Here is a 21,288-nt window from a genome sequence, read left to right as displayed (position 1 = left end):
TTATTTTACTTTATTTACTATTATTCATAATATTTTAACTCACCCAGGTGTGGATATACATGCCATATTGCATTCTTACTATGTGTTACCAAATGACATCTTATCTTCTCCCTTAGACCGTCATTGAGATCGGAAAGGTAGCTCAAAGGAGTATTTTTTTTCATGGCTCTCTAAATTTGAGCTTCTCTCGCTTTCCGTAGTCTACAACTGCACAACGCCAAAGATGATCTATTATATTGACAAGATAGCCGAGTGACCGCTCTAACGATGGAAATACATGTCCACAATTGAGCGTAGGCAAGTGAGATCAGGTGGGACCATTCTAGCCAATGAGAGGGCAGATACGCGTGTGAACAACAGGCATAACTGAGTTGTTTTTCTCAAAGTTGCCGCGGAAAGCCACGTGCATCCATTTATATCAGTACATTAACATATGTGTAACAGACTAAACACTACGAAACCTCTATTCGATCAAATTAGCCTCACTTAAATTCGACACTTTCTCATGGACTTCCATATAAAAAAGGACAGAGTAAATACTTTCGCCTCTTCGGACAACTAAAAAACACTTTACTGAACCAGAGATTTGTATATAATGACGATATGCTCATGTCTCCGCCCAACAAAGGCAGGCGATGGAGTTTAGGTTCAAAAGAAACCTATATAAATTCATTATTTTGTACAGATTTGGACGAGAGTGAAACGTCTCGCTCCGCCATCCTCTCTGACTGAACTCGCAAAGTGCATGCTCTTGGTTACTTTTTGTAACACTAGTGTTATTATAAAAACTTTAAAGCGAAATGTTTACAGTAAGAAATTCATTTCGCAGATCGTCAAGGCTTATAGAAAATATTTGTTTGAAAAATGGTGACGTGGTAAGTTTGGACTATTATAATTTGGTCTATTTTGACAGTGCGATGAGGGCAAATTCCAATGCAAATTGATTGTTCACATTGTTGTTTTAAAAGTTCACGTTTGTAGCTTAACAGTCATCAGGTTTGACAAAAGTCAATGTGAGTTTCAGTTTTCATTTATATGCAAACGCTTTTTGCAATATCTGCGTGGTATTGCGAAATCTTCGGAGTTAGGAGAGATTTGCCCTCGGTGTATGTAGCCCAACCGGTCGGCAGATGGCACTATTATTCAGTTCACGTCGTTTGACATACATGTTTTATTTACCATGGACCTATAGGATACAGTGTGTGTGACTTGTTTTTTTATTTACCATATCTAACTTTGCATAATAAGGTAACATTGTCTTAGTTTTTCGAAGCAAGAGTACGAGTAACGTTATGCAATATAATTAATGCACACTGCAGACATTTTAGACTGGCTTGCTAGGGAGAAGTCAAACTCCACTGTACGACAGACCTTTGGACCAAACGGAATGAAAGGTTGGGTAGCAAACTGATTCCAAAACGCCAAGGCCCGGTTTTCCAAAAGCATTTTAAGGCTATGTTCAATCTCCGAGCTGTTTCCCAAAACCATCGTTATTAACGTTGCATTTGAAAACGCTCGTAGTCTAATTTTTGCCTCAGACCACTCGTAAAACAGCTAAGTGCTTCGTATATGCTTTTTTGCCCTCCCGCGTCACTTTAGGCCTATAGGCTACACAGAATATCTCCGCTAAATATTGGGTTTCAGTCTGTGACCGCAGATAACTTCAGAACAAAGTTGACTACAAATACAAAGTTACCAATGTCTTTGCAGTTGATACAAACAAGCGAAGTATAAAAATATGCTTCAAATGAAAACCGAGACGACTGCATTAAAATATAAACAGTAGGCCTATTTCAATCATATTGAAATGCATTCCATGTTCAATCAACTTAGTTATATTTTGCTACAGGATACTGTCAGTAATTTGTCTCAATATATTTAATGACGTGTAGCCTAACTGTGCGCAATGACGTGTCAAATCAGTGATTTAGTGCATTTTGATTGGGTAAGCATTAAGACGCCTCCGTCGTCAGTATTGTGAAATAATTCAAATGTAAAAGTTATATTTGCATTCAGAGAGCTGAACCGAGAACAGCGCTCCCTTTCTTTCGATCATATCAGTATCGACACACGCTCCAACGATGTATTTGCGTGGTGTTTTGAGAAACGTGTATCTAGGAACGATGCATCAATAAAACATCGGTTAGCCTAAATTCCATCGCTATCGGGAAACCGGACCAGAATAGTTTTGCTCATAGGCGTAGGCAATTAGTTTAACGTGATAAATAGCGGAAAGACAACACCAAAGGTTTGACTAAAACCCACATATACATAAAGTATCCAGCTGGGTCCCTCAAGAAAAAAAACATCAAATGAAGAGATAAATTAGAATACATATAGTATCGTATTAGAATTTCATGCTGTCAGTAATGGGCAATTCATTCCATGGTAACGGAATTATGCTGAGACTCCCAATGTCTTTAAAATCTAAATGAACAAACATTGATTTCAAAGTTTAACAAGCCATACTATGCACAACGACTACCTTCAACAGTTTACACAGTACATAAAAAAAACCCTGCAGATTCAAAGTTTGGTAACAGAATAAAACTGAAGATTTTACAGAAATTCTGTTAACAAACGTTGGATATGCACATTTCTTCCTGTAAATGTGTTTTTAGAAAATGTTCAGTGGAAATTGTTAAAAGTAGTTCCTGTGCAAACAGTTCTATGGTTTATTAAACTTTGAAATCAATCGTTTTTGTTCGGTATGCATTATAAATCTGTCTCAGCAAAATTCGCTTACAATGGAATTCATGTAAAACCCACATTGACCACAAGGTGTCAGCGGTGACTGTACTTCTCTCCTGTCAGCCTCTAGCCTGTATTTCCACTGGGCCCCAGCAGCAACATGGGACCTTCTATGAATTCCGTACCTACAGAATCCTTCCAGAGAAGAACGCTGCCTTCCTCAAGCTGACAAATGAGAAGATCCACCTGCGTACTGCTCACTCCGAGCTCCTGGGCTACTGGAGTGTGGAGTATGGAGGCTTGAACCAGGTCTTCCACATCTGGAAGTATGGTGAGGAGGAGGCAGAGAGCAAGCTGGGTCTTTGAGGCCAATTCTATGTGTAATTCAGTCAACTCAGGAAATACTGTACATTGAAATTGTATAAAGAAAAGGATATTCACCTACAATAAGCAAGCACTCATGTTTGCATTTCTGAATCCTAAATTGACTGTAAGGGAACCTGCATGAACTCAAGCCCAGAGAACAATGTAAAATAAGCCATATTATCGTCAGTATATCTCAATGTCTCTCCTGTTGTTGTTGCTATCTAGACAGCTATGCTCAGCGGGCAGGTGTGCGCGCATCCTTGGCTCAGGACCCCAAATGGATTGAGGAGTACATCTCCAAGGCCATGCCCATGCTCATGTCTCAGGACAACGAGGTCACGTATTTGGTGCCCTGGAGCAAGGTGGACAGGCCTCCCAAGGAAGGTGGTGAGTAGCTGAGTTAAATAATTACCCTCTCTTCTGACACTTTGAGTTTAGTTGTCCCGAGACAGAAAAACAGAACTTCTCCCTTCTTTGTTTGTGTGTATTTGTGCGTGTGCATTGACCTTTTGTTTATTTCATTGGACAACAATAATCTAGCACACATTTTGTAAACAGAACTGGTTTTTAGAGTAGTTATATTCATTCATATTCCTCGTAAGTACAGGACAGCACCTGGTGTTTTTAGCAGGAAATGAAATCAGCCCTGTTTACCCAAAAGAGGTGGTGGCAGGTAGCCTTGCTTCTTAGCATGTTGGGCAAGTAACCGAAAGGTTGCTGGTTCGAATTCCCCGAGCTGACTAGGTAACTAATCTGTCAATGTGCCATTGATCAAGGCACTTACACTTAATTTGTGACTGTAAGTCGCTCTGGAAGAGCGTCTGCTTGCTGATTGAAATGTAAATGAGTAATTTCCCCCACAGGGAGAGTTACACACTGATGCACTTAAGCCTCATTTAAAAGGAGTTTTTGAAATGTACAGCGCATGACATTCATACAGATTTGGTAAACAAAACCACAGTGTTCCAATTAAGAAAAAGTTCCTTTCAACACAGATCTGTTGGGCTATGTCGCATCACCCTCGACAGTTGAATGCACCTCAGTTAACTGCTCTGGAACAAAAGTGTTCTGCCAAACCACTGAGCTAGATTTAAAGCGTTTGTAGAGGCTTGGGGTTGGTTTAAGAAATTATGACAGTTGGATATGTTGCATATTATTAAGGGTGTTGTGTGTTTCAGGGGTATACGAGTTGGCATCGTTCCAGATGAGGCCAGGGGGCCCAGCAGTGTGGGGGAAAGCCTTCCAGGCTGCAGTCAGTACCCACGCTGCCGGGGGGCACGCCCACCTGGTAGGGGCCTTTCACAGCGAGTTTGGACGGCTCAACAAAGGTACTGTACAATCGGGTCAATGATTATCAGGATGGAATGATCTAACACATGGGTAACAACACTATGATATAATATGAACGCAAGAGTGTGAGGCAGAATGGGATTTCTCCTTGTGTTTGCCAGTCAATGCCCTGTGGTGGTATGAGAGTCCGGACCAACGGGCAGCAGTACGCCACAAAGCCCATGGTGATGCCAGGGTGGTGGCAGCCGGTAAGCCCTTCAATTTATTCCCCTTTTAATCCAAGAAGAAAAGGGAATTTTGACAGCTCTATTCACGTTTTAGTTTCTATCCGCACTCTTCCAAATCTCTCTCACGCTCTCTCTCCCCACAGTGAGGGAGTGTGTGACCTATCTGGAGTCGCAGACGAACAAACTCATGTTCCCCTGCCCCTACTCTCCCCTCAAGTGATCTCACACTGAAACCCAGGATTAAAGGGACTAAACCTCAACTGGATCTAATATGCGTCTTACACTGTTTATAGACCTAAGTAGAGGTTATAAAATGCCACTGAGATTCCTTAAATCAACCAATGGTGATCATATCATCTAAATGTGATGACAGTAGCACTCAATGTATTACTTGTAATTCTGAATGTTGTACTGATATCAATATATAAGTCACACAGGACCAAATATAATTAGGACCTTAGCTCTAACAATGTTTATTTCATTCTACTGAGGACTGTTCAGTCTTTTAAATAGATGGCTGTTGTGAAATGCATTTCTATGTTGTAAAGAACTGCTTGTTATGAAATGCCTCTGTCCTGAATCAAACAGTATTGTTAGTAATGGATTAGATTTATATTATAATATATTCCATTTAGTAGACGTGTGTGACTCAGTTATGCGTGCATACGTTTTGCATACGGGTGGTCCTGGGAATCGAACCCACTACTCTGGCATTACAAGTGCCATTCATACTATATTAATAGGTATGGATAATTGTGCCTTATTCATCGTGTACATACCACATGGATACTTGTCTGGACTAGAATGCGCTTTTCCGTAACCTTTGTCAATAAGAAGGCTGGGTGACAATGTATGACCAATAAAGACATATTTCAAAATGAAACGTTCTGCTAAAATGTGGTTTTGGACAAGATTAAGTTTACAGCCATGTTGACACAAGATTAAGAGAATAGAAAACACTTGCCAGGACTGACGATTTGCTGGGTTTTATTGTGTAAATAAGTATTGTACTGGGCGAGTAACAGATATTCCCACAGCCTTTTTCAATACATTAAAAACAAACAGCTATTAAATAAATAATTTTCTTGGTAGGATTCTTTCTTTTTGATCAAAAACAAACAATTGTATACAGTCTGTGGAAATTCCAGTGCAAAAACAATATTCCAATTAACACCACAAATAAAGTGCTTGGAATGTTGAACTGCCCTCATTTCAGGAAAGCTTTGTTTCAAAATACTGAGTCCTTTTACCCGAATGACCACAAAATGGCACTTGACTGCACCGGTCTCTGCAACGATACAGGACCAGGTCACACGTTATGACAGGAGTTAAACTGACACGGCACAGAGTATCCATGACGATGTTACTCGATTTACTATTATCAACCCATGGAGGGAATGTTTCTGTTTTCACCTAGTGGTTAGGCGGTGAAAACACTGAAGTATCCATAACAGTTTGTCTGGCAGGGCACTGTGGTATGTTGCGTTGAGGTATTCATTGCAAATGTTGATAATGCGTCTTAACCCACAAACAAATCTTTTAGTTTTCTGTAAAAAAGCTATAAAATGTTTTTTTTTTTTTTTTTTATATATATTTTTTTACTTGTAGTTATTTGCATAGTGTACTTAGAACTCTCTGCAATTGGAGTGTTTCAAAATGGCTGAGTCCACTACATAGTAAGGTACTGAACTACAAGGAAGAACATTCATAATTACAGTAATGCCACAATGTACTTAGCCAAACAAACAATTTCTTGTTTTATATATTCATTAATATATAAATAAAAGGTACATCTTTCAAAACAAAATCAGATTCTACAGTTCAGCCCTTGGCCACAGAAATGATTGTAATTCTGGTCTTGGAGAACAAGACCAAAAGAAACGGACCCTGAATTATTTTCCTATCATTGGTAGAAACCAGTTAATTGGAATTACACAAATGAACGCAGTTTCCTTAAAAATATACACTGCATAACGTCTGCTGAAGCACATGATAAAATTATGGCAGTTATTCCTAGTTTAATACTCTTTCTCCTTAATGACTATCGTGAAGGGCTCTCTGGGCCTCAACTCGCTTCAGCACGAGTGGGAAACTTTGCATTGACTTGCATTGAGCTTTCCAGCCGGGCCCTTCCGAGGGCAACACCTGGCTGAAGAATTAAAACAATAAAATACTACTGTAATAATACAAGGACATAAACTCAGTCCAACACTGTTTGCGGGTTCCAGTTTTGGGTGGAAGATGGTGTCTGTTCGCTCACACCAAGCTCTCCTTTAGCCTCTCCTCAGCTAGCTTATCTTCAGCCTGCCGCGAGCTGAGTGGGGTAATGTCCACCACCGCCTCTTTGCGCTTAACTGAATTGTCTTTTGAGTGGTAATCGTCACTCTGGTCCTTGGCAAAGTTCACAAACACCTGGTAGAGAAGAGAGAGTAAGCTATTATCACAGTACATTCCAATCCTCATTAGCGTACATGATGCTATGTCCAGTCTACTAATAAAAGAACGTGCAGAAAGAAACATGCATAGTGCTGTAATCCACAAGTAATCACACCTCAACAAAAACAACTCTTGACCACAAAGCCTTAAATCAGTGACGGATGGCGTCTTACCTGGTCCAGTGTGGTCTGCGACACAGAGTAGTCTTCTATCCGAAGCAGGTCCTTGTTCTTGGCCAGGATGCTGAAGATGTGTGCCAGGGAGGTGAGAGAGGAGGGCAGCTGGTACTGCAGCATGTTCCTGTGCTTCTCCTTCAGGGTGCTGCCCGGCAGCTCGCTCTCAATGAACTTCATCACCGGCGGCAGGTCAGGGTCCGCCCCCGCCACACGCAGGATGATGGTGTACCCGTCTCCGAACCTGGAGAGACAGAGGGAAGGAGAAAATGGGGGGGGGGGGGGGGGCAAGGTGAAGAAATTATTATTTTATACATTTTTTTGCTCACAAGAAAATATGATGAGCATTTAAAAGGCAAACACAGAGATATCAGGAGAGGTAAAAAAAAAAAAAAAAACCCAGAGAGGCTTGTAAGGCACCTCCCCCTTTCAAATGATTACAAAACCATACAAAAATGTATTGTTAAGAATAATAAAGAAATACATCTAGATTTACACCAAAAAATTCAAACATGAATTAGAGGGGAACATTTTTTGTAAAATGCTATATCTAAAATATATCAATACATCACTTGAGCAATTTACTGTGTTTAAAGCCACAGAGCACACTTTGTAGGTATTGGCTTGTTTCATATGCATCAGTGAAAGGACTTGTCATCTTACCTGTTCTTTAGGTGCTGAACGCTCCCCAAGCAACGGAATCTGCCGTTGACCATGATGGCCATTCTGGTGCACAGGGCCTCACATTCCTCCATACTGAAGACACAAAATGGTAGACACAGACATTAGAAACAGTGTAAAGAAATTGATGAACTAGAAACCACATCCCTGCAAAGGTTCGTCTATGTCAACTAAGCTAAAACCTTGTCAAAGTAAAGTTAACACTCCAAAAGCTATTATTGTCATCCTGCACAGTAAGTGGGTAAGCAATACTTTGAATCATGTAAACTACGTAGTACAAGCCAATAGGCTACATTGGTGCTAAGGAGGATTGCCTAACCGCATCCTATACCGTACATAAGCTATGTTGCCAACCAATCAACAACAACAACAAGACCATGCATTTCAATGTATAGCAGTTAGCTCTTAGCCTAGCATGGCTGAGGTGTTAAGGTGTTTCTGGTTACCTGTGCGAGGTGAGCACCACGGAGCGTCCCTCCTTGATGACGCTGTGAATGCAGTTCCATAAAGCCCTGCGCGCTTTGGGGTCCATCCCAGTAGTGGGCTCGTCCTGTCACAAAGAGCACAGCCAGGTTAAGGTTGGCCCACAGGTTGAGCAGGAAACACACAGAGAAGACCAGCAGCAGGGGGGAGCAAGGCATTATGGCTCTTCTAGTGTTGCATTATGCTATTAGAAACTTGCTTTCTCTCTGGCTTTGTTGGTCTTTTCTCTTTCGCTCTCACCATGTCTCTTGCTCTGTCTCTTGAATTGTCTCACCACTCAGTTTCTGTCTCTCTCTCCCTTTATCCCGCTCACAGCTGATGTGGCCAGCCCCTCTCTCCAGCCCAATAGGAGCAAAACATAAGCCTATGATTTTCCAGGAACCCTTTGAGAGCACTGTGGCATGAGTTTTAATCTAACCCTCATTACACAACCATCGCTGCTGCAATCCCCACCGAGAGAACAATTAAACACCAGTTATCTGATTTAGAGGAGGTTCCTTTGTTGATATGTCACTTCAAGGTCACCTCCAAACTGATGCAACCAGTCTGATCCCCGTGTGTTGGTTTTTACACTTTATGTATGTCTGTGTGTGTGTGTGTGTGTGTGTTGGGACATAGTACGTACCAGGAACACGACGGGTGGTCCTCCTATTAGGGCCATGGCCGTGGAGAGTTTCCTCATGTTTCCTCCGCTGTAGCTTCCTGCTGCCTTGTCCACATACTTTACTAGGCCCAGCTTACGGATGCCCCATTCAGCAACCTCGCACACTTCCTTCTCGGGCACTCCACGCAGGACGGCGTAGAACTCCAGGTGCTCTCTGCCCGTCAGCAGTTCGTTGATGGCGTCAAACTGGGGACAGTAGCCCATGTTCTGGTGCACTTCGTCTATCTCCCGCAGTATACTACCAAAGCAAAATAAGTCAGTCTCACATTTAGACTACTGAAGCTCTCCACTGTAATACCTAGTATGAGCTCTCTGGCACAAAATGGCTGCCTTACCTTTTTCCAGCCAGGAAAGCTTCTCCACTGGTGACCATGGAGTCTCCTGTCAGCATTTTGAAGGTGGTGGTCTTTCCAGCTCCGTTCACACCCAGGAGGCCAAAGCACTGAGAGAAAGAGAAAGGAAACAGAGGAAATATCCGTGTTCAAATATACCAAAGGAGATTGAAAGAGATTGCATGTTATTGCATCGTGTATTTACTTGTTTTAAATAATCTAATCTTACCTCTCCAGGAGGGATGCCCACACACAGGCGGTCTACAACTGGCTTTTGCTTCCTCTTGTAGACTTTGGTGAGCTGTCGGAGCTCCAGGATGTCTCCGTGTCCCAGTCCATTGACGATCCTCTGCCTCTCTCTGGCCACGTCCTCGTCCTCCTCACCCACCAGAGGGAGCTTGGTGTGCAGGTTAATGGGCTTGATGCAGAAGCGGTACTGGAAAAGGACGGTGATGATGAAGAAGACCACTCCTTCCACGGCCATGGCAAACAGGTTCTTGCCCACCATGTCCCATTCCAGAGGGGATCGGAAGCGGTTCTCACCTGTGAACAGCAGGAGGAGTGGGTTTAGAGAAATGTTCAAGAGACACCTCGGCGCTGAATTACATAGAAAAATGGCTCATGGGGAAATGCAGTTCTTACCAAATCTCTCCAGAGCGTCGGCCATGGCCTGGTTCTTCACCATGTCGATGAGACCTCGGCCAAGACAGAAGTGAGGGAAGATCAGCAAAACGTTCTTCAGGATGTTGTTGATACCCCCAATCTCCTGAAGAGGAGGAATATTTAACCCTTAATGTCACCAGATAAGTGGAACATCAACAAAATATCGTGTTAATTCTCTCTGTTCTCTAAAAAAACCCAAAATGGATTCCTTAGGCAAGGATGAGCACACCACATTATGCAGCCAATGTGTGGTGTCCCTTACGTTGTCTCCGAAGAGCTCCATGACGAAGGTGGAGATGCTGCCGTTGATGCCGATGAGGATGTTGACGGAGGTCAGCACCACGTAGGCCGTGCTGGGGATCTTAAAGAAGAAGGATGCCGGGTACATCAGGGGAGTGATAGACCAGCCATAGAGGAGCAGCAGCAGGGCCAGCACTGGCAGGTTGGTGGACGACACATAGGCCTTTTGTTGGAAGCAGACGAAGATGATGATGACGAGCGTCGCCGGGACGATGTAGTTACACTGCAAGACAAACGAGATGACAAGGTTAGCAATCAATCAAACTAATTCTGTTCATGTAGCGCTTTACACTAGTAGAAAACAGCTGCTAAATGCTCAGAAGAAATACTCAAAATGGCCGCTAGGAGTTCTCACCATATCCCAGATGAAGTTGGCAGTCCAGTAAAGCAGGGGCTGCACGCCGCTGATGAACTGCATGTGCTTGGCCTTGCTCACTCTCTCCTGGATGAGGAAGACTACGAAGCTGGCTGGGACAAAGGACATGGCGAAGATCACGCAGATGGACACCAGTACGTCCACTGAGGTGGTCATCCTACGGGGGGGGGGGGGGCAGTGAATACACTGTGCTAGGTACACTTTACAAACTCTACATTCTACTAGGTAATTTACATTTACTAAGTCAATTACTTTAATGATGTCATTGTTCCAAGATGTCCGTGGCGTGGGTACTTACAGTGCCACCTGGGACAGCTGCTCCTTGGTGAGGTTGAGCGGGTGGTTGAAGGCGCGGATGCCAAACTTGCTGGGGTCCTTGCCAGGGGGCAGGTTGGCACGCAGGATGCCGTTGTTCATCACGTTGAGGAAGGCTCCCATGCTGTGCCACCCCTTGTTGTTGAACCAAATCTTGACATTGTTCTTGGTGTCCAGACCATTGATGAAGCTAGACAAGCTCGCCAGGAATCGGTCTGCGGCTGCACCCTGAAGATAAAGAATAACAATGGTTTAGATTGGTGGCAGTGATGTGTTCAGTGGCAGAAACCGAGGTATAGTGAATGTGGGAATGAATGAATGGAAATCTCACCTTCTCCAATTCAAAAATCTTCCTCACTCGAGCGATGGCGTCGTCAATTTCGTCAGCTGGGGGGAGGACGTTGGTGCTCCTGGCACCCAATGAGAAGCCACCGTACCTAAATTCATTTACCCAGATTTTGTTCTTCAAACTGTGATAAGAAAAAAATAAGCATAATTATTTAATGTCAATTTGGGCTAGACAGGTATACAAAAACAATTGTATAACTCAATTATTGTACATACTATATCATACCACTGTTATAAAAGATATGAAATATATATATGAAAGTTATACCTTTTCCCAATGATCTCTGCATAGGTCTTCACCAGATAGTCAGAGATGTTTCTGTTGGTCAGATTTTGCAGGGTGTCTGTCTCGCTGATCTTCATCTGAGGAGGTGGCAGTCCTCCGGCTCCAGCAGGACACTCAGGGAGCATTTTCTTGCGGCCGTCACAGCTGCAGGTGCATGCGGGGGACGGCTCCTCCATGGTCCAGTTACCTGTGCGGAACAGTTCCAGAAGGGTCTCCGGGACCTCCGGTATGGACCAGTCTTCGTCACCCATCGTACAGGGAGTGTCACTGAGAGAGGAGGAGGAGGGAGAGAGGGAGAGAGATTGAGAGTCATTATCTCCTAAAGAACATTGAAAATATGTGCCTCATCATACACCTATCTGTCATATTTATTTCCTCAAAGACAGGAGAAATTGTACAAATGGAAATAGCTATTTTGTTAGACCCTGGCATATTGAGACTCACGGTATGGGCTGTCCTTCCATGCAGCGCGTTCCAAACCCAGGACCTTCGGTGAGGGCACTCAATAACCGTTGTGTGCTAGCGTCTTCAGGGGCGTCATCGCTGATGAAGAGGGACTGTTCTTCGTACATCCATGGCTGCAGCTCCAGACTGGGGTACTTTCCAAAAGGTGGGACGATGAGACTGAAGACCAGGGCAATGCACACAAACACAGCAGGGAGTACAATCTGAGCAAAGAAACCTTTTCTGGAGCGTTGAGCGTACAGAAACCTCTTCCAAATCAAGGCCACAAACTGCTGCCTCTTCAGACTCCATCCCTTCACCTTGTAAGAGCCTTTACCGTCCGAGCCGCTCAAGAAGTCTGTCTCTCTGGATTCTGGGTCTGCGTCCGAGTCGTTATGTTCATTGTTGTCGTCGTCAATCTGGGGTCTAAGGCAGCTCTGGTGGTCTCCACCAAAGGCATTTCCTCCACCAAAGGCATGATTTCTACGACGTCTGCGCAGGGGGAGTGTACCGTCTAGGCAAAAACACATACAAAATAACAACAATTAACAGATGCTGACGTGTTCTAGAACCATTCGAGACTTAATAATCATGTGGACTGTGGAGTCATACCCACAGGCGATTTCTAAAGGGTTCTTACCTGAGGGAACTTCAGTGTCAACTCCGTTGTCCTCTGCCACTTTCAGGAAAATCTATGAGGAGATAGAAAAGACAGAAATCAAACACTATTCCCCAATGCAATGTAAAACACTTTGAGCATCTAGAAACGTGATATCCATCCCATTATCCATTTAATAATCTATTGTAGTTGTACCTCTTCCAGGGTGGTGTCGGAGACGCCATAGCTGGATATGCCCAGGTCAGGGAGGCGATTATCCATGTCCTTGAAGAGCTCCACGAAGGCTCCGTCCTTGGCGGCGCCGTAGGGTAGGACGTAGATGAGCTCGTGGCCAAGGTTTTCCACCATGCGGGCGGCCGGGACGTGCTTGAAGATCAGGCTGGAGATCAGGGAGACGTCGGGGGTCACGAAGGCACTTTCACAGATGGAAGCTGCCTGAGCAGTTTCTATGGTAGCTACTTCGCTCTCGTGTTCGCTGCCAAGGCCTGCGTCGGAGCTGCTCTCAGAGGGACAATCCTCCTCCTTCTTAGTTAAGGAGACGGTACTGGAGGAGTTGCGGCAGGAGCTGAGGAAAGGTTCTGGGCCCTTCTTGACCAGGGTGAGGTAGTAGCCAGTACCCAGCTGGTTCTTCAGGAAGAGGGAGGAGCCCACGCAGCACAGCTTGCCGTGGGAGATGATGGCGATGCGGTCGCCCAAGATGTCCGCCTCGTCCATGTGGTGGGTGGAGAGGATGATGGTACGACCTGGAGAGGGGAAGGGAAAACAGTGAGTTATCACACAGGACTCCCCCCAGTAGTTTCTTATGCATAGCTGCTAAAAAGGGGTAAGGAGTTAGTGGTTACCTAGACGATATTGGAGCAAGAGGTCCCAGATGCCCCTGCGGGCGTAGGGGTCGACCCCGGCAGTGGGCTCGTCCAGAATCACAACCTTTGACCCCCCGACAAAGGCCAAAGCCACAGAGAGCTTCCTCTGCATCCCTCCGGACAGTGTGCTGGTCCTGGAAGTGCGTTTGTGCGGCAGGCCAGTGTCTATCAGGATCTGTTCGATCTCAGACTTCACCTGTTCCTCAGATAGACCCTTCAGACGAGCATAGAACCAGATGTGCTCCTCAACGGTCAGCCTGGTCAAACCCAAAAACAAACACGTTAGACTTCATATAACAACTGCTCATGACAAACCAATGTAACTATTGACATAAATACTTCCTGTTTTTGGTCATTATAATTAACTTTCTGTTAAAACTGGTTGCTAATATGATGGACTGGGAACACTTACATGCTGAAGAGAACGTTGTGCTGTGGACAAACGCCCAGACTCTGTCGAATAGCACTCAGCTCCGATCGGATGTCTTTTCCCATGATGTAAGCAGTGCCAGAGGTAGGGGGAAACAGTCCCGTTAGAATCGACCTGACAAATACAAAGATGTCAATACTAGATGAACTCCTTTTAAAATATATAAATGTAACATTCAACTAAATTTGTATGGGCTATTGTTCACAGATGGCACTACTTGTATGTTATTGCACTTACATGGTGGTGGTTTTCCCTGCTCCGTTGTGGCCCAAGAAAGAGGTGATCTGTCCCTCGTAGAAGCCCAGAGTCAGCCCGTCCACAGCCAGCTTCTTCCCGTGCCGGTACACCTTGACTAGGTTCTCTATGAAGACACCAGTTTTCAGGTGGGCTGGCTCTTCCTCTATACAGACAGCTGAAGACACAACACAACATAATGTAATTCAAATGGGGTACAATGACCATCCCATTTTCTTTTGCTTGAATAAACACACAACTGCTCAAATTAATTCGCCCACCATGTGGATAATCAGTTGCTCTACATCGGAGTTAAATCGGGGTCTTACCTTCACAGCTCTTTTTCTTGTTCTGACTGAAGTCAGTCTTCCTGTTGTCTCCTTCTCCAAACCAGTAGGACTTGGAGAAGAGGAAGTACCAGGGCCTGGGAATACCATACTGACCTGAAGGAGACCACAAAATACACATACATACATTCAGACAATGCAAACAACAAAACAATACAATGCAAGTGGCTTCAACATAAGCCTATCAAAATGGTACCCAAACAGATCCATTACAGAGGAATAGTTCAGCTCATGGACACCTACCAGGGAAGACGGATTCGATGTACCAGGTCATCACCATGTAGAGGAAGGAGTCGAAGTACATCATGATGATGGCGGTGGTCAGGCTGAAGTCGTCCTCCTCCATAGGGCTATTGAACAGATTGTTCCACTGGATGCCGATGCCCTGCTCTTCAAACAGAGCAAAGTACTCACAGCCAAAGCCAAAGGCCACTGGGGACAGCAGGCTCTGTAGAGAAGGAGAGAGGTTAATACACTACATGACCAAAAGTATGTGGACACCTGCTCGTCAAACATCTCATTCCACAATCATGGGCATTAATATGGAGTTGGTCCCTCCTTTGCTGTTAGAACAGCCTTCACTCTTCTGGGAAGGCCTTCCACTAGATGTTGGAACATTGCTGCGGGGACTTGCTTCCATTCAGCCAGAAAAGCATTAGTGAGGTCGGGCACTGATGTTGAGCGATTAGGCTTGGCTCACGGTCGTTGTTCCAATTCATCCCAAAGATGTTCGATGGGGTTGAGGTCAGGGCTCTGTGCAGGCCAGTCAAGTTCTTCCACACAGATCTCAACAAACCATTTCTGTATGGACCATGCTTTGTGCACAGGGGCATTGTCATACTGAAACAAGAAAGGGCCTTCCCCAAACTGTTGCCACAAAGTTGGAAGCACAGAATCTCCTAGAATATCATTGTATGCTGAAGCATTAAGATTTCCGTTCACTGGAACTAAGGGGTCAAGCCCAAACCATGAAAAATAGCCCCAGACCATTATTCCTCCTCCACCAAACTTTAGTTGGCACTGTGCATTGGGGCAGGTAGCGTTCTCATGGCATCCACCAAACACAGATTTGTCCGTCGGATTGCCAAATGGTGAAGCGTGATTCATTACTCACTGCTCCAGTGTCCAGTGGCAGCAAGCGTTACACCACTTGGCATTGCAAATGGTGATCTCAGGCTTGTGTGCGCCTGCTCGGCCATGGAAACCCATTTCATGACGCTCTTGATGAACTGTTCTTGTGCTGACGTTGCTTCCAGAGGCAGTTTGGAACTCGTGGTGAATGTTGCGACAGAGTACAGGCGATTTTTACAGTCCCGTTCTGTGAACTTGTATGGACTACCATTTCGCGGCTGAGCCATTGTTGCTCTTAGACATTTCCACTTCACAATAACAGCACTTACAGTTGACCGGTCAGCTCAAGCTGGGCAGAAATGTAACAAACTGACTTGTTGGAAAGGTGGCATCCTATGACGGTGCCACGTTGAAATTCACTGAGCTCTTCAGTAAGGCCACTCTACTGCCAATGTTTGTCAATGGAGATTGCATGGCGGTGTGCTCAAATTTTATACACCTATCAGCAACGGGTGTGGCTGAAATAGCCGAATCCACTCATTTGAAGGGGTGTTCACATACTTTTGTATATTTAGTGTATCATATACAACACTAATGCAATAAGATGATGAGCCTAAGGAGGTAACCAGCAGCAGAAAAAACAATGATGTGTCAAAAGAGTTACATTACAAACACATTTCAAAGAAAAAGCTACCCTGTTTGTAGTGGCACTACACTTAATAACTTAATGAAAGTGGCTCCTCTTATAAAATGTCACATGTGGAAAAAGCATGACTCACAGCGACTATTTTGGCCCCAAAGCCCACATAGTCCTGCCAGGCCACACAGAGGACGTAGGGCAGGTAGAGGGTGAAGTAGATGATGCCCCCGCATGCCGCCGCCAGGTTGGCACGGGCAAACATTGTGCTGATGAGGAAGCACTGCATGATGGTTACCACGGCGAAGGAACCCAGGAACAGGAAGATGACGCCGGGGTCACTGTAGGGCAGCAGGTTCCCCATCTGATTAGAGGAGAGAGAGGGAGGATTCTCATCGGTAAATAGGGAGGAAGTCAATTAACACCAGAAAACAAAAACAAAAAACAGTCTCACATCAACATAAAATATTAATACAAGTTATTGTCACGATACCAATATCACTGAAATACTGATATCACTGAAATATTGTGATGCAAAAAAGGATCCTTGTCACCCTAAATCCTGGGATACAGTGCAATACCTTGAGCAGTACAACCAGCAGGCCGGCAGAAATGAGCAGGGGGATGAGGCTGCTGATGAACCAGCTAAACCACAGGATGCCGTTGTCCAATCCCATGATCCTCATGGTCTCCTTGAGCCTTGCCTCCTTCTCGTACACCACGCTCTTGATGATGATGGCCACAGAGTACATCCAGGCCAGGGTCATGAAGAGGGGCATGGAGCGACTCATCACCCGCAGGAAGCTGGAGGACAGGGGTCATAGGTCAAAGGAGGAAATGGAAGCCATTTTAAAGCCTTGCAGTTAGCCACTCAACACAGATCCCAGGTGAATAAGGTCAAATCCTGCTCGGTGTGACTCACATGTCGTCCACGTAGCAGGGGTAGGGCATCTGTTGGATGTAGACTCCGGTCTTCTCCTTGACGCCAGTTACTGCTGTGATGATGCTATGCTCGATGATGTCCTGGAGGTAAGAGAAGCCACCCCAGATGTAGCGCAGGTCCTCAAATGGGTCAGCACGAGGACCAGGGTCCCAATATCTATTAAGAGAGAAAGAAAGCAACGCTTAAACCCCCCTTCCTGTAAACCTCTTATAAATGCATTCCCTCCCAAGGAGCAAGGTTCACAACAAATTCTAATTTTACCAACAACTAAAAAGTGATCCCCCTTCACAAGAAAATAAAATGAGTGTTCAAAATGACCCCAATGACACAAGCATAAAACACCATCCAATAAATCTAGTAGATAGATTTGGGGCGCTTTGAATCAACATACCCGTCTTTGATCTTGTTGGTGCGCTCCACGTTATCGATGTCCATGCGGATCTTGTAGTTGACGTTGGCCGGCAGTTCAGAGCTGTTGGCCTCAATATCTGGAAACACAATCCCCGCCCAGAACTTCCTATCGTCCAGGAGCGCCATGGATTTGTTGACCATCCTTTCCTCATTGGCCACGGGCTCCATCTTATCCAGGTTTACACACTGTAAACAAACAAACACATTTGTTAAAAGGCCTATCCTCATCTGGTCTTGGCCAGGACTAGCAGATCCATTCACATGCTGGAAGGGGGGGAGGGCTTTAAATGGAATGTTCATCAGGTTCATGGCTAACTTGGTCCAGCTGTGTTTTTCTTTGCCATTTCCCATTATACAGTGGAAGAGGTTGGGACAAAGTAAAATGGCTGCAATTGACTACTGTTTCCACAAAGAGAGGGCAATGACTGGAATGAAAACTCTCAGACCCAAAGCACCTTGATGTGTTTCACTTGTTGTTTTAACGCCCGCAATTATGTAATTGGTATGTATTGCAGAAGGTGCTGAATGGGGACTTTACCAGAAAGAGAACAAAATTGAACTGAGGCTAAGAAAGGGGCCGAGTGACTGTGCGTGTGTGTGTGTGTGTGCGTGAGCGACACATAGAGAGACAATGAAAGAGAGCGAGACCTCCATGAAGCGGGATATGCTCATGATGGCCTGGTCCGTCTCGTTGAAGACTTCCCTCCAGGTGAAGGCGGTGCCGTGGGGATGCGTGTCCTGCGAATATTTGGTCAGGAAGTTGGAGACGTCCTCCACAGTCCACTCTGAGCCCGCCAGTTGGGAGTTGAAGAAGCTGCCAGTGCCATTGTTCTTCAGTAGGGTCTGGGAGAGAGGAAGGAAGAGCAGGAGAGTGACTGTGTGGACTTTGTGGTACCGTCCCGCATCTCTCCACAAGATGCCAGTGTGGACCATCTGAAAGGGCTGCTTCCCATCATGTTACTTAATCATGTATTTTGTTGTATTGCTATTTGCTATGTTACTGTGCCATGTCCTGGGTGTTGTGTCCGAGTTATTATTACGGATGCCATTCTATAAGCCAAAAGCATTTCAAAACTGAAAATAAAATATTGTATAAGGTATACTACAATGGTGCTCTACAAGGCTAACATAAGTGATGTTGGCTGTAGTAGAGACAACAGATTAGTCAGACATACCCTTACTAGGTCCATGTGTTCGCTGCTCTCCATGAAGGTCCAGACCTTGGGCTTAATTTCCTCCCACATGCCCCCCAGCTCTCTGAGGACCCCCAGCTCATGGAATGTTCTGTTCACCTGAAGGAAAGGGTGAGAGTGGGACTGTTAGTGTTCTGCTAAAACAACTACTGGGACCAGCGATATACTGTAACTAAGAGGTATAGTATAACTGATAAACACCTCGTGGATGATCTTCTGTGTGGCGGGGGTGTCGGGGGTGTACAGGATCTTGCCCATGAGCAGAGGCTTCAGGGCCTGCCAGATCATCCTGGACACGGGGCTGGACTCCATGTTCCTCATCATAGCGTTACAGTATGGAGCTGGAGGGGGTCACAGAAGGAACAATGACATCAGGTCCAGACAAGAATGTCACAACTAGCAAAGAAATTGGTTCCCTGCTAAAAAAAAGGTTTGAATACCACTGAAATACATTAACATGAAGGAGAAGTTGCCTACTGGATGTGTTGTCGTAGGCAGAGATGGGCTCCTCCCCGTTGGTTGTGTTGTGGTTGCCGAACAGAGCCTTGTAGTTGTTGTCCTCGTACCAGTTGAGGGACTTGATCTTTAGTCCGCCGCCCTCGGGATGGCCACAGACGATGCGCGACACAGCCTGGTACATGTGGCTGGGGGAGGATGTGGCGTTCTCAGTGAGGAAGATGATCTCGTTACGCAGGTCTCTCCAACTCTTCATGCTGGCCAGCTATTTGGGACACAAAGGATTGTGATGTTAGCAAATGGGGTCAGGGGGTCATCTTGTAGGATGCAAATGGGAATGTGACCTGGACTTGGAGCAATTCATTGTGATTCAAGACCAGCTTGTTGACATGGTGAGATGGATACATAGTTATAAGGCAACTTGTCAATGTGTTGTAATGACTGTGTGTTAGTCTTCGCCTTGTACCTATGACCTCAGCACAGCCATGCTAAAACCACAGTAATACACGCCCCTCGTGTGTTAATGCTTTATTGTTCATTATTATTATGCTATTATGGTATTTTACTACCTTGATTCCTTGGCTGACCAGTGCATTTTTACAACAACCTGATTTTGCTACCTTGCATTTCAGGTCAAAAATGTATCTTCATACCGAATTATAAAAGGCGGGACTCAGAGTAGACTAGGAGCAGACTCGGAGCAAACTCGGAGCATTGAAAACACAACAGACCTCACAAGAAGCCTGTAAAGCATGTGTGCTAACTGTCCTAATGCCTTGTAATGCACAACGCCTTGTAACAACATTCACACAATACATTACTAACAAATGTGTCCTGTTATGTCTGCAAAGAAAAGCGAGACCTATTGTGGCAGAATTGCCATTCTATGTTTGACCTCTTCTCTCTCACTATCTATTTCTATCCTTATTTTTCCTCGCTCTCCAAAGCTGGTTTCCTCACCCAGAATGGGAAAACAAAGAAAGTCAGGAGTGAGAAGAAAATAAGTGCCAAAGGGAAAAGGTTACTCTCGGTCATTCATCACCGGGGAGGAGGAGGAGGAGACGTGATCCCCACTGTTGACTCTCCCAGAGCCTATTTGACAATGTGGTTACATACATGCCAGTCAGGCCCTCCCATCTCCTCTCCTTCCCTCCTCTCCATATAGATGGACCTGACTCAGCCTGGCCACGACAGCAAGAAGGCAGTCACATGGTTCCAATTGAGCCCGGGTGGCGCACCTGGAACAGAGTGTGTGTGTGTGTGTGTGTGTGTGTGTATGTATGTATGTATGTGAGACACGGAGGAAACAGCTGTACACACTGAACTCTCACACAATAAGTCATAACCACACAACAGGAGCTCTGGACCCCTCATGAGTTGTTTCTAGGGCGCTGGTTGGGGTAGGAGGGTCCATACCACTACATAACTCCAGGGTAATGTGCCAAACCAAGTCATATTTAGTGACTTAGAGTTTCTTGACATCTTCAGATACATTGTTGGGGTTAGAGGGCAACAAAGAACAACAAAGTGTGTCTACGAAGCGCTGGGGTTGTTTTAGTAACTCCAAAATACCATACACTATACTGTAGTTAAGAGCCTTCATAAACACTACATAGCAGTTCTACATAGCTCAAATCTAATTTTATTGGTCACGTACACATATTTTGCAGATGTTATCACAGGTGTAGCGAAATGCTTATGACATGTGTATGCAGCTGCAACATACCATGTGTTTGCAGACATAAGAATCTATGTATACTTATAGGGGGTTATCCTTATTGTTGTAAGCAAAGTAATCAACAGAGCACTGACTGGTTGAGAAAACACAGACAAAACACTTGGGTAGTCTGGCCCGCCATCGAGCCAGTCTTAAAGCCTCCTGTTTGTTGTCATAGGGGCATGCATTCACCTTGCGGTGTAAATCAATCAGCTAAAGTTAACTTTCCTTTGCGTAAATGCTGACTTGCCCGCTAACTTGTTTAGAAAGCCTTCCCTCTTTGTTCAGCTGT

General features: G+C 44.9%; 2 protein-coding genes across 3 annotated transcripts in view; one reads left to right on the top strand and one right to left on the bottom strand.

Moving 5' to 3' along the window:
* The first annotated feature begins 742 nt into the window (after nt 1–742).
* Nucleotides 743–5,448, top strand: nipsnap3a (nipsnap homolog 3A (C. elegans)). Its single transcript, NM_001141395.1, is given in 6 exon segments — nt 743–875; nt 2,815–3,022; nt 3,283–3,444; nt 4,236–4,385; nt 4,509–4,595; nt 4,718–5,448. Coding segments are annotated over 6 exon segments (759 nt in total). The 5' UTR covers nt 743–800; the 3' UTR covers nt 4,795–5,448.
* Nucleotides 5,449–5,544: 96 nt separating this feature from the next.
* Nucleotides 5,545–21,288, bottom strand: part of LOC106604636 (phospholipid-transporting ATPase ABCA1) — a 41,979-nt gene continuing 26,235 nt past the window's right edge. For both annotated transcript variants that reach the window (XM_014199475.3, XM_045718055.2), the window contains exons 9-37: nt 19,301–19,544; nt 19,025–19,164; nt 18,806–18,922; nt 18,279–18,473; nt 17,611–17,816; nt 17,199–17,375; nt 16,858–17,080; nt 16,419–16,640; nt 14,812–15,016; nt 14,551–14,664; nt 14,225–14,399; nt 13,970–14,101; nt 13,537–13,814; nt 12,890–13,437; nt 12,716–12,767; nt 12,076–12,589; nt 11,614–11,898; nt 11,329–11,467; nt 10,981–11,225; nt 10,662–10,839; nt 10,269–10,529; nt 9,986–10,109; nt 9,573–9,886; nt 9,347–9,453; nt 8,973–9,249; nt 8,311–8,414; nt 7,847–7,939; nt 7,184–7,427; nt 5,545–6,986 (exon numbers count right to left, since the gene is read on the bottom strand). In XM_014199475.3, coding sequence (XP_014054950.2) covers nt 6,831–6,986; nt 7,184–7,427; nt 7,847–7,939; nt 8,311–8,414; nt 8,973–9,249; nt 9,347–9,453; nt 9,573–9,886; nt 9,986–10,109; nt 10,269–10,529; nt 10,662–10,839; nt 10,981–11,225; nt 11,329–11,467; nt 11,614–11,898; nt 12,076–12,589; nt 12,716–12,767; nt 12,890–13,437; nt 13,537–13,814; nt 13,970–14,101; nt 14,225–14,399; nt 14,551–14,664; nt 14,812–15,016; nt 16,419–16,640; nt 16,858–17,080; nt 17,199–17,375; nt 17,611–17,816; nt 18,279–18,473; nt 18,806–18,922; nt 19,025–19,164; nt 19,301–19,544 — 6,069 coding nt within the window. In that variant the 3' untranslated portion in view covers nt 5,545–6,830. The remainder of the gene's footprint in view (nt 6,987–7,183; nt 7,428–7,846; nt 7,940–8,310; nt 8,415–8,972; nt 9,250–9,346; nt 9,454–9,572; nt 9,887–9,985; nt 10,110–10,268; nt 10,530–10,661; nt 10,840–10,980; nt 11,226–11,328; nt 11,468–11,613; nt 11,899–12,075; nt 12,590–12,715; nt 12,768–12,889; nt 13,438–13,536; nt 13,815–13,969; nt 14,102–14,224; nt 14,400–14,550; nt 14,665–14,811; nt 15,017–16,418; nt 16,641–16,857; nt 17,081–17,198; nt 17,376–17,610; nt 17,817–18,278; nt 18,474–18,805; nt 18,923–19,024; nt 19,165–19,300; nt 19,545–21,288) is intronic.

Source organism: Salmo salar, chromosome 05, assembly GCF_965601325.2.
Source record: "Salmo salar chromosome 05, fSalSal1, whole genome shotgun sequence".
NCBI classification, from domain to species: domain Eukaryota; kingdom Metazoa; phylum Chordata; class Actinopteri; order Salmoniformes; family Salmonidae; genus Salmo; species Salmo salar.
The sequence above is the reverse complement of the archived record's forward strand: the minus strand, read 5'-3'. Positions and strand labels throughout refer to the sequence as shown.